A 12,913-nucleotide genomic window follows, 5' to 3' on the forward strand; every position below is an offset into this window, starting at 1 on the left:
GCCCAGATCCTGTACTCTCATCCCTATCCCACTCGCTGTCAGTTCTATCAATCACACTGAACCCCTCATTTTTATCCCCTCCCCAGAGCCTGGCATCCACAAAATCCACTAACCCCAAAACCCCAGAAGAGTAAATCCAGCCCATGGGAAGCTCTGAACCTCAGTCTTCCCTGTCCCTCCCCCTCACCCCGGGAGGCTGGAGTGCCAGAGGAGTGAGATGTCTCAGTGGGGGCCACATCAGTGAAGGTTGTGGGTTTTGGAGTGGTTTTTTTTGCTTCTCACATGTGTAGTCCCCAACTGGTTTTTCTGAGGGTCAGTGGCTTCTGATCCAAAAAAAGTTCCCCACCCCTGCCATAATAAAGAAAACATTGAAACCTTTTGTGTTGGACTTAAATTAATATTTTACTTTATTTAAAACGAAGTTTGATAAATTAGCATAAGAAAGTTAAAGCACTCAATCTGTTTAATAATTTAATATTTCCTTGCTTACTGGTTAAATTAAATTGTTCTCCCTAGATGCAGCACTAGCAAAGTGGTGTAATTATGTAACTAAAAGCAAGTTTCCATTAGGAACTGTTGGTCTGTGGAAAGGTTTGCTTTGAGCCAGATGGGCCATAGGCCAAAAAGTTTGAAAACCACTGTGTTAGGGGGATGGGGGAGTGCTGTGTTGTGAGGGATGGGAAGGCGGGGCTTGAGACAGCACAGCAGGGAGAACAGTGATCCCCTACCCACATGGAGTGGCCCAGGCCTGGCCCTGCTGGCTAGAAGCCCTGTCACTAAGGCAGATCAGCAGCAGGCAGAGGCAGCCAAAGAAGCAGAGGACTATGGTGGCCGCACTGCCTGCCATGATCCCAGAAGGTAATTTCTATAAACCTTTTTTACTGTATAAAATGCTGTATGTTATAATAAAATCATTTTACCAATAACTGTTTCCACTCAATTTTTTCATCAATTTCTCGTATGCACACTCATTGCATGACTTTTTTGAACTCTTTTATATTTAAAAAAACTGCGGTCCACATTTACAAACAAAGCGCACACACCCCCACAGAAATTCCTGTGTACAGGCCTGGCATAGGTTGTCCTGCAGCCAAATCTCTGCAAGACCATGGAAGGGAAGAGGAACAGGATTTTTCCTGATGTCTACTCAAGACAACAGGTCACAAAATGCGGTCCTGGTTTTAAGGCTTGTCTCCACTACATGATGGATCAACACTGCATCAATCAGATCAATCTACCTCCAAGCACTTTCCCATTGACTTTGGTAGGACGAGAAGAGTAGGCAGCATGCTGGGAGAGAATCAGCAGCTGATTTTACCGCATGGAAGACACCGTGGTAAGAAGGTCTAAGTACGTCTGCTTCAGCTATATGAATAGCGTAACTGAAGTTGTGTATCTTAGATTGACGTGGAGACATAATGTAGAACAGGCCTTAGAGTAAACACTGAACTGTGTTCTCCGTGAAATAGAATTAATTGTACAGTCTAATCCTGCAGATTCTTATGCACATTATTAATTTTACATGTGAGTAGTCCCACTAAAGTCAATGGGACTACTTATTAGAATAAAATTACATGTATTACAAAGTTGGAATCAAAGGAATCAACCCAAAGTCCTTACAGATTGAGGGCTCTTATCCACAAACACTTATGCCTTGCATGTGAGTTCAGTCTCATGGAAAGCTATTTATGTTGTAAGTGTTTGCAGAATCAGGGCCTTCATAAGAAAGGCACAGATGGATGGTGGGAGACAGAAAGGCAATATGAAACAGAGTGATTGTGTGATGATATTTGGCACATATCTTGCTACAGCTGGGATGTTTATATTAGAATTTTATGAGCATGTGAAAATCCAAACTATAGAAATTGCCTCAGTAGAAACTGCCTCAATCTAAGGTAAGTGGAGCATTGGCTTTAAAATAGTGGGACTGTTTAAAATAGTAAGTTTTTACTCAGTGCGAGGAAAGGTGTTAGAATCTGGTCCTACTATCTACTTACTAAACTGGAGGCAGGAGATTACCTGCAAAATCTAAAAGCTACATTAAAATGTCTTCCAACTAAAAGCTATTTTAATATATGACTTAGATTATCTGAATACCTGTATAATGAAAAGACAAAAGATTTTGCAATGGAAGTATTGCTTCAAATTCAAGAACTTAGCCTTATGAATTTATAACTGATACTAATCAGGGTTTTAAAAAATTCTTAATTTGAGAGATCATTATTTTAGCTGATTAATATTCTGCAACTTAGATTTGCTGCGTTTAGTAGGCCCATCACTTTGAGAATTTGTGAATTAGTGCATTCTTTATGCAAAAACAATGAACAGTCTTGTGGCACCTTAGAAGCTAACACATTTGTTAGTCTTTAAGGTGTCATAGGACTGCTAGTTGTTTTTACTGTTCCAGACTAACCTGGCTACCGCTCTGAGATTCCTTATGCAGTAATCCAAAGTAATTTACATAGCTGAGCATCTTCACAATGGAATACCTTCACAGTAAGCATTGTCCTCTCGAAGGGCTCTGAAACCATCTCGGCAGCTACACACTGCTCTGTCCTCTAAATTTCTGCAGACAGAATGCTCCATGCAGCTATGTCCTTCAGCACAAAAGTTATGGCCTGTATGAAAACAAAAGAGATTGTTAAAAACAGGCTTGAAAGGATTAGATATATTTACCAATAAGTGTCAGTAAACATCCATTTCACCATATATGCCCAAACGGATAAAAAATATTTCCATCAATAATCATCAAAATTTACAGACAGGCAAAGCGAGAAAAATGTAGCTAGAGCCCAGTCTTAATGTGTATACAATGGGTTGTAATGCCATAGATAGTGGAACTGGAACAGAGTGTCACTTAGGTAGTTTTAAAATTTTTATCTAGTGGTCTGCCATTAAATAATTATTGTCTGGCAAACATACACACAAACAGAATTTTACATGACTGAAAAATTTAAACCCAAAACTAACAAAATGCTTAAAAATAAAAATCTACATAATCCATCAAAATTACAAAAAATAAGTCAAATTCTCAAGCCTAGTTAAAAAGTAACCAAAGATAACAAATCATCTACTCTATTGAATGCATTCCATACATAGACCAACTATACAAGCCAAATACACAAGAAGGATTGGAACTACATTCATTCACAAGTTTAATTCTCATGCTAATGGTTTAAATTGAGATACTGGATGGCTGGGACATTATCAACCAACCAGACAATGAAGGTGCCAATACAGGCAATCCCTGACTTACGCGGATCCGACTTATGTCGGATCCGCACTTACGAATGGGCCTTTTCTCGCCCCAGAGCTCACGGGCGGCGGGTCGCCACCCGTGTCCTCCGGGGCGAGAAAAACTTCTCCCGGTCTCCCTGGTCTGCTGGGGGGGTCCAGCTAAGCTGCTGGACCCCCCCAGCAGACCAGGGACACCCGAGCAAAGCTGCCGCCTGGGCGGCTTTCCTCGTTTGCCCGGGAGCAAAGCCGCCCAGGCAGCGGGACCCCCGCCGCCTGGGCGGCTTTGCTTCTGTCCCCCTGGTCTCCTGGGGGGGTCCAGCAAAGGCGGCGGCTTTGTTCTGGTGTCCCTGGTCTGTTGGGGGGGTCCAGCGGCTTTGCTGGACCCCCCCAGCAGACCAGGGGAACAGGAGCAAAGCCTTGGAGCACGCCCGCAGCGGGACAGCCCAGGCACGCTTGGGCTGTCCCGCTGCGGGCATGCTCCGCGGCTTTGCTCCCCGTCTCCCTGGTCTGACCAGCAGACCAGGGAGATGGGGAGCAAAGCCTCGGAGCATGCCAACAGTGGGACAGCCACGGCGCGCCTGGACTGTCCCGCTGCCAGCGTGCTCTGCGGCTTTGCTCCGCGTCTCACAGGTCAGCAGACCAGGGAGACGGAGCAAAGCCGTGGAGGACTTGGGCGGTCCGCCACCCCCGTCTCCCTGGTCTGCTGGGGAGGGTGCAGCTAGTGCCCCCCCCCCCCCCAGCAGACCAGGCTTTTCTTACCTACCCCTGGGGTAGAGCAGCTGGGGGCTGCCGGGTTGGTCCCGCAGCGCCGCTCCGGACCAACCTGGCAGCACCCTAGCTGCTCTGCCCCAGGCGTCCTGATTCAACCGCTTCTGGTCAGTTTCAGCAGCGGCTGAATCAGGACGCCTGGGACAGAGCAGCTGGGGTGCTGCTGGGTTGCTCCAGTAGCGCCAAGGAGCCGCGCTACTGGAGCAACCCAGCAGCACCCCAGCTGCTCTGCCCCAGGCGTCCCCAAGTCAGCCGCTGCTGAAACTGACCAGCGGCTGACTACAGGAAGCCCGAGGCAGAGTTGCTCTGCCCCAGGCTTCCTGGAATCAGCCGCTGATCAGTTTCAGCAGCAGCTGACTTGGGGACGCCTGGGTTTCTTAAATTGAATCTGTATGGGTATGTCTACACTAGAAAGTTAGTTCGAACTAACGGACGTTAGTTCGAACTAACTTTCCTATGCGCTACACTAGCGCTCCGCTAGTTCGAATTTGAATCGAACTAGCGGAGCGCTTAGTTCGAACTAGGTAAACCTCATTTTACGAGGACTAACGCCTAGTTCGAACTAGCTAGTTCGAACTAAGGGCTGTGTAGCCCTTTAGTTCGAACTAGTGGGAGGCTAGCCCTCCCCAGGTTTCCCTGGTGGCCACTCTGGCCAACACCAGGGAAACTCTATGCCCCCCTCCCGGCCCCGGACCCCTTAAAGGGGCACGGGCTGGCTACGGTGCCCGTGCCAGGTGCAAGCCTGCCAGCACCCAGCTAGCAGACCCTGCACCTGGCACGGCACAGAGCCACCCACCCGATGCCCCCCAGCCCACCCCCTCTTGCCGGGACCAGGCTGGCGGCTCCCGGGAGCTTGCCCTGGACCGCAAGAGGCGGGCATCTTCCTGACTAGTGCGGACATCGTGGACCTTGTCCACGATCTCCGCACTAGGCACAGGAAAGTGGCCGTCTAGGGCAGGAGAGCTGCCAGCCTGGCCACCCAGGAGCAGGTGTGCATGAAAATCAAGGGGGTCCACTGAGACCCCCGACACTGAGCCCTGAGCTTACAATGGCCGTCCTGGGTCAGACCAAAGGTCCATCTAGCCCAGTAGCCTGTCTGCCCACAGCGGCCAACCCTAGGGACCCTGGAGGGGATGGACCGAAGACAATGACCAAGCCATTTGTCTCGTGCCATCCCTCTCCAGCCTTCCACAAACTTTGGGCAGGGACACCACTCCTACCCTCTGGCTAATAGGACTCCATGGACCCAACCTCCATGACTTGATCTCACTTTCCTTTAAACTCTGTTCTAGTTGTAGCCTTCACAGCCTCCTGCAGCAAGGAGTTCCACAGGTTAACTATTTGCTTTGTCAAGAACAACTTTCTCTTACTAGTTTCAAGCCTGCTACCCATTCCTTTCCTTTGGTGTCCTCTAGTCCTTCTTTATGGGAACTCATGAAGAACTTTTCTGAATGCACCCTCTCCACCCAACCCCTGCTTTTACAGACCTCTATCCTGTCCCCCCTCCGTCTCCTCTTTTCTAAGCTGAACAGTCCCAGTCTCTGTAGCCTCTCTTCATCTGGGACCTGTTCCCAACCCCTGATCATGTTAGTTGCCCTCCCCTCTCCCAGCCTTTCTCTTCCCCTCTCCCACCTCCTTTTCCCAGTCTCCCCCAGTTTTTTTCAATAAAGACAGAGTCAATGTTGGAAGAAACGTTATCTTTATTTTGTACATCAAGAAGAAGGGGGGCTAGGGAAGGGCAAGTGGAAGGAGGTGAGGGAGGAATGGGGTACGAGCCCCCGATGGGGAGGACTGGGCTGGCTCTGCGGGCTTCTGGGGGTGGAAGCTCTCCTGCAGCCCCCCAATTACTCCCTCTCCCCAGATGGCAGCCTGCGGCAAGTGCAGCCGGGCTGATGGCCGAGTGGTGTGATGTGCCCAGTGTGGGCACTCAGGGCACTCCAAGCCAGAACTTCTTTGCAAGCGGGGCACCCCTTAGAACTGTGTGTCCGGGGTGGGGGTCGGGACCCTTTAAGCGCAGCCCTCGGCTAGCCTGAGACAGTATCTCCATGCTCTAAGTCCTCCTTTTATGCCCTGCCGGCACTGCTTCCGGCCATCATTAAGCCCTGTTCAGAGTCCACTCAATGTGGACTTACTAGTTCGAACTAGCAAAACGCTAGTTCGAACTAGTTTTTAGTTCTAGATGCGTTAGTTCGAACTAGCTTAGTTCGAATTAACTAATTCGAACTAAGTTAGTTCGAACTAGCGCTGTAGTGTAGACGTACCCTATGTAAGTCAGAACTGGCATCCAGATTCAGCCGCGGTTGAAACTGATCAGTTTCAGCAGCGGCTGACGCCAGTTCCGACTTACATACAGATTCAACTTAAGAACAAACCTACAGTCCCTATCTTGTACGTAACCCGGGGAGTTCCTGTAGTTCTTTATGTCTGTGTAGAGTCTGGTTTTAGTTCTCTTCCTCTCTAATAGCTAAGGGTACGTCTACACTACAGCGCTAGTTCGAACTAACGCATCTAGAACTAAAAACTAGTTCAAATTAGCGTTTTGCTAATTCGAACTAGCAAGTCCACATTGAGTGGACTCTGAACAGGGCTTAAGGATGGCCGGAAGCAGTGCCGGCAGGGCATAAAAGGAGGACTTAGAGCGTGGAGATGCTGTCTCAGGCTAGCCGAGGGCTGCGCTTAAAGGGTCCCGACCCCCACCCCGGACACACAGTTCTAAGGGGTGCCCCGCTTGCAAAGAAGTTCTGGCTTGGAGTGCCCGGAGTACCCACACTGGGCATATCACACCACTCGGCCATCAGCCCGGCTGCACTTGCCGCAGGCTGCCATCTGGGGAGAGGGGGTAATTGGGGGGCTGCAGGAGAGCTTCCACCCCCAGAAGCCCGCAGAGCCAGCCCAGTCCTCCCCGTCGGGGGCTCGTACCCCATTCCTCCCTCACCTCCTTCCACTTACCCTTCCCTAGCCCCCCTTCTTATTGATGTACAAAATAAAGATAACGTTTCTTCCAACATTGACTCTGTCTTTATTGAAAAAAACTGGGGGAGACTGGGAAAAGGAGGTGGGAGAGGGGAAGAGAAAGGCTGGGAGAAGGGAGGGCAACTAACATGATCAGGGGTTGGGAACAGGTCCCAGATGAAGAAAGGCTACAGAGACTGGGACTGTTCAGCTTAGAAAAGAGGAGACGGAGGGGGGACAGGATAGAGGTCTCTAAAAGCAGGGGTTGGGTGGAGAGGGTGCATTCATAAAAGTTCTTCCTGAGTTCCCATAAAGAAGGACTAGAGGACACCAAAGGAAAGGAATGGGTAGCAGGCTTGAAACTAGTAAGAGAAAGTTGTTGTTCTTGACAAAGCAAATAGTTAACCTGCGGAACTCCTTGATGCAGGAGGCTGTGAAGGCTACAACTAGAACAGAGTTTAAAGGGAAGTGAGATCAAGTCATGGAGGTTGGGTCCATGGAGTAGTCTTAGCCAGGGGGTAGGAGTGGTGTCCCTGCCCAAAGTTTGTGGAAGGCTGGAGAGGGATGGCACGAGACAAATGGCTTGGTCACTATCTTCGGTCCATCCCCTCCAGGGTCCCTAGGGTTGGCCGCTGTCGGCAGACAGGCTACTGGGCTAGATGGACCTTTGGTCTGACCCAGGACGGCCATTGTAAGCTCAGGGCTCAGGGTCGGGGGTCTCAGTGGACCCCCTTGATTTTCATGCACACCTGCTCCTGGGTGGCCAGGCTGGCAGCTCTCCTGCCCTAGCCGGCCACTTTCCTGTGCCTAGTGCGGAGATCGTGGACGAGGTCCACGATGTCCGCACTAGCCCAGGAAGGTGCCCGCCTCTTGCGGTCCAGGGCAAGCTCCCGGGAGCCGCCAGCCTGGTCCCGGCAAGAGGGGGTGGGCTGGGGGACATCGGGTGGGTGGCTCTGTGCCGTGCCAGGTGCAGGGTCTGCTAGCTGGGTGCTGGCAGGCTTGCACCTGGCACGGGCACCGTAGCCAGCCCGTGCCCCTTTAAGAGGTCCGGGGCCGGGAGGGGGGCATAGAGTTTCCCTGGTGTTGGCCAGAGTGGCCACCAGGGAAACCTGGGGAGGGCTAGCCTCCCACTAGTTTGAACTAAAGGGCTACACAGCCCTTAGTTCGAACTAGCTAGTTCGAACTAGGCGTTAGTCCTCGTACAATGAGGTTTACCTAGTTCGAACTAAGCGCTCCGCTAGTTCGATTCAAATTCGAACTAGCGGAGCGCTAGTGTAGCACCTATTAAAGTTAGTTCGAACTAACGTCCGTTAGTTCGAACTAACTTTGTAGTGTAGACATACCCTCCCTAATGGTTCTTATCTGCCTCTTTTAACTATTTAGTTTTTAGGTGCTAATAGACTATGTCATTTTCCAGTTTTTCCAGTTGCATACATACTCGGCTTTCTCTTTTATATTTATCTACCCTCTGCCTCTTTCTGTTTCTTCCCCCTCCCTGCTCTCCCCCCCCCCCCCCCGCTCCCTCTTTCCTCATTTATTTTGGTTCTAGACATCCAACACGCCAGTCATCTGAAGAAGTGGGCTGTGCCCATGAAAGCTCATGATACCATCTACATATTTTGTTAGTCTTTAAAATGCTACCAGAGTATTTGTTGTTTTTTAAGTTTTTCCTGTTACAGACTAACTCGGCTACCCCTCTGAGTCTTTTCTCTGTTAGAGAATCCCATTCGGGAAACTGTTTTTCTTAGAAGACACACAATGTACCTTCAGATTAGGAGTGCAGCATCTGTAGGGAGTAGTATAGGCTACAGACCCTGTCATCTCTTGCTTTCCAGTTCAACTCCAGGTCAGCGATGAAAAGAATCTATTATCATCTCATCTGTTAGGTGGCATATTTAAATCCCTTTACCTTATTTGTATCAATGGTTATATTGCATCACCTTCTTTAACCGTTTTTCTTTTTTCTCATTCAAGTTGGACTTGAAAGAAGTTGCTCAGTAATTCAGCAGCCCATTTATTATTGGGATTGCTTTTCTCCAAGCACTTCTTGTTCATGAGTATATTTGTAAAACCGTTTCATATTCCCTGAAAGCTTTGGCTAACGTTTTATTTTGCTTTTTTGTTACCCTTATCTTTTCCCTTCAAGCCCTGACTGAATATTCTTGTATAAGTATTTCCTCTTTGATATTTAACTTTTCATTTTTAATCTTATTGTTAGCAGCTCCTCTTGAAGCCACATTGGTTCCTTATTCCTTGCTTTGCTCTTTTTAAAGAGAAACTTTTAAAATGCATTTTTAATAGCAATCTCTAGCTTTCTCTCAAATGGAAGATTTTAATTGAGTCTTTCCACTCCCTCAGTAGATTTCTTCCCCATATTCGCTTTCCTAAAATCCAGCACCACTGTATTGCTATACTTGGTGAGTCTGTTCTTTAGTGTGGTGAGTTTACATGGGTTATAGGTAATTTTAAGCTTCCAGAAAAAAAATCACACACTATATAAATATTTTGTACAGTTGGGCTGCACCACCTTTTCACTTTTTTATTAATATTTTCAGTGATTTAATTGCTCTAGACTTGAAATCAGCATTAGAATTAGCTAAACAGTAATTTTTTCAATATTTTTTTCAGTTCCTGCTTCCTTGAGTAAGGTTCCTGTAGTACAATGAGCAGAACTGGTCAGGTTTCAGGAGGGACCTAGATTAGTGTGACAGGAGTGGCTGAATAGTGCAAGCTGGGATAGGCTGCCACCAGGATATACCCAAACCTATCAGTATGCATCCTCAGTAAAGATCTTTCCCTAAAACTCCACTTGCCTGCTGCATCATTTCTTGTTAATGAAACAGCCCCCATCTTCTTCAACTTTATAGCAATGTTTATGTTAGCATTTCAAATAGAAAAAAATAGAATCTGCTTGGAGGGCATAGTAAGAGGTGTGGGGGTCATTTCTGTTTTGGCTCAGGGAGGGTGTATCTGTATGTATGAGTTCAATCCAAAGAAGCAAGAGCCAGGCAGATTACGATTGCAGGAGAAAAAACAATGGTACAGGCAGAGAGAACTTTGAATGCTGATATGATCATGATACTAACCCAGGAATGGGCAATAATTTTTTATGGGGGGCCACTCCAAGATTTTGGAAAGTGGTTGAGGGCTGCACTCTTTCATGATATTAATCGTGATGCAGGGTCTGGGATGGAGGTTGGGTGCAGGAGTAAGGTTCTGGGGTGCAGGAGGGAGACTGGAGTCTGGGATGGAGTTGGGATGAAGCAGGCGGTTCTGACCTAGGGAAGGGGACTGAAGTGCAGGGGTTTGAGATGTGACCTATGGTAGGAGAGGATTGTGATCTGGGGCAGGAGATTGGGGTGTCAGATCTGGGTGGGGGTATGGGTGTAAGAGAGGGACAGAGGGTTTGGGTATGTTGAGTGTGGAAGGGCGGACAGTTGGGGCAGGAAAGAGCTGGGATGCCAGAAGCAGGCTGTGGCCAAGAGACTTACATGCCAGCTGCCAAACTAGTCTGCCTGCCTGCATAGCTTAAAATGTTTCCCAGCCAGCCTGTCTACCTGGCCATGTGCTTCATGAATAACTGAGCCCAGGAGAGGGGGCGTGATTCTTCTTAGCTGCATGTTATTCTAACAAGCAGCTCGCATTGGCTGGTTTCTACCAGAAACCGGCCAATGGGAATGTGCTGGGGGCGGGGCGGCTCCTAAAACTTCCCCTCTCTCCTCCAGTTTCAAAACAGAAATGTAGCCCTGCCAGCTGTGTTTCTGCACAGCGCATGGGGCTGTGGGGCAAGGTGGGGAGCCTGCCTGGGGCTCCCTGCTGCCTCTGCAGGCTGGATCTGATGGCTTGGTGGGCTGAATTCAGTCCGTGGGTCATATTTTGCCCAGGCCTGTACTAACTTCATGGACCTACCATGGTAACTGAAGCACACCTTTTTAAGTACTTCAATACCCCCTTCCACTGCATGCGTTCCTGCAGTAGTGTACATGCATTTTACAATGCAACATTCATTTGTATTTGTTAAGCTGCCACACTGTTATGTGAAACAATGGGGCACAGAGCCCTGGGCAATTTCTTCCATCTCTATCTTTGCACTGAAAGTCCAGGAACATTCCATCTGTTTTGCCCATGTGTAAAAATTTGAGAACTATACTATAATCCCCAAAGCTTTTCTTTCTATATTTAGAAGACAATTTAAAGGCATTAAGACAAGGGGGAAATGATATAAACTTAGTCTAATTACCTATAGATCAGCTAAGTACATGTCCACTGCAGAAGAGGCCAAAAATGTTGTGGAACACTGAGATTTCTCTAATCTCCAGGCTTTTTTGGGGGGCGGGGGGTGCATGCAAGCATAAATGAAACACTTTAAAAGGGTGACACCAATCATGTATAATTCCTTAGGAATTCTCTCATGTATGAAATACATGAATGCAACCAGCCCCATTCAATAAAATTTACATTATTACATCTCATTCAAACAATTTTTCAGAGTCCATGATGTGTAAATTACCTAATCAGTTTTACAGAATCTGCAATGATAAAAAAAATGTCTTAGTCCAAAAGGATAAAAAAATTAATGAGTGATAAATACCGCTCATTATATTAAGCACAGGAAGATCCTGCTATGTTCTTACCTTTACAAACTTTGCAGCAACTATGAGACAAGGAGATTTGTTGAGAATCTGGGCAGTTCAAGGTTGGGCAGTCCAATTTTGTAGTGCGCTGCATTTTGTGGTCCTGTTAAATTAAGATAATTATTCAATCCTGGAGATAACAAATGCAGCTGAATAACTCCTGTACTGTATTTATGTATTTAGATTTATAACAGACAGCAAAAGATGCCTCTCTCAAACTCCAGGTACCTATGACAATTTGAAATTACAACTAAACTTAACAAAACCAGTGAGCACCTCCATTACATGAGAGAAGCCATATCTGTATAGTAAATGAAAAATAAGGAAACGTTCCTCACTTTTCCCCAAAAATTATCCTCATGAAGCTTCCCTGACTTCTCCAGAAATCATTCCTAAAAGATCAACAAATTAGCTTTGTTACAGACTGCATTTGAGGGATTAAGGCAGTGGTCTCCAACCTTTTTTAAGCATGAGATCACTTTTTGAATTTAAATGCAATCCAGGATTTACCTCAGCCCAAATACTCTTGCCCTGCCTCCTTCTCACCCATTCTCAGAGGCCCCGCCTCTTTTTACTCCATCTTCCCTCATCCTCACTCATTTTTATCAGGCTGGGGTGTGGGGGAGGGAGATGCAGACTCAGATCTTGGTCTAAAGGATTTACGTGTGGGAGGGGTTCTGAGCTAAGCCTGGGGCAGGGAGTTGAGGTGCAGGTTCAGGGTGCAGGCTGTGGGAGGGAGTTTGGGTGCTGGGGGACCCAGGGCTAAGGCAGGAGTCTGGGGTGCAGGAGGGTTCAGGTCTGGGTCTGGGGTTTGGAATGTGGGCTCCAGGTGGCTTCTGGGTGGTGGTGCAGGGAAATAAGGCAGGCTCACCCCTACTCTAGCCCTGCACCACTCCCAAAAGCAGCTAGCAAATTCTTTCCATCCCTGCCTCCCCACCACTCTGTGGAGATGGGGTACAGAGTGGGGAGAGGGGCATCCTGACATTAGTGCCCCCTCCTTTTCTTCCTGAGCCCTGCACAACAAGCAAGAGGCTCCAGTGGGGGGGGAGGAGAAAGCCCCAAGGCAGAGCGCAGGAGCAGCACAGCAGTGCTGAGATGGGTAGATAAAGTGCCAGCACTTGATAGCCTCCCATCCAAACCTGTCAGGATCACCTGTCAAAGGCTCCAAGATCTACCAGTAGATCCCGATCTACTGGTTGGTAAGCACTGGATTAAGGTAAGGGGGTCTACACAAGTAATGCTATGCTAGCAGCTTCCTTTATTTTACCTAAAGAAAATTCTAGCCTGAGTAGCCTCTCTGATCTCAACTATGCAATAAGGCC

General features: G+C 47.9%; 1 protein-coding gene across 1 annotated transcript in view; it reads right to left on the reverse strand.

The window, feature by feature from the left end:
- The window catches only part of NELL2 (neural EGFL like 2), a 299,416-nt gene that overhangs the window by 168,604 nt on the left and 117,899 nt on the right, over nucleotides 1–12,913 (reverse strand). The window contains exons 11-12 of the mRNA XM_006126494.5: nucleotides 11,592–11,694; nucleotides 2,490–2,618 (exon numbers count right to left, since the gene is read on the reverse strand). Coding sequence (XP_006126556.3) covers nucleotides 2,490–2,618; nucleotides 11,592–11,694 — 232 coding nt within the window. The remainder of the gene's footprint in view (nucleotides 1–2,489; nucleotides 2,619–11,591; nucleotides 11,695–12,913) is intronic.

Source organism: Pelodiscus sinensis, chromosome 1 (genome assembly GCF_052426305.1).
Source record: "Pelodiscus sinensis isolate ZL-2025 chromosome 1, ASM5242630v1, whole genome shotgun sequence".
Classification (NCBI taxonomy): Eukaryota; Metazoa; Chordata; order Testudines; family Trionychidae; genus Pelodiscus; species Pelodiscus sinensis.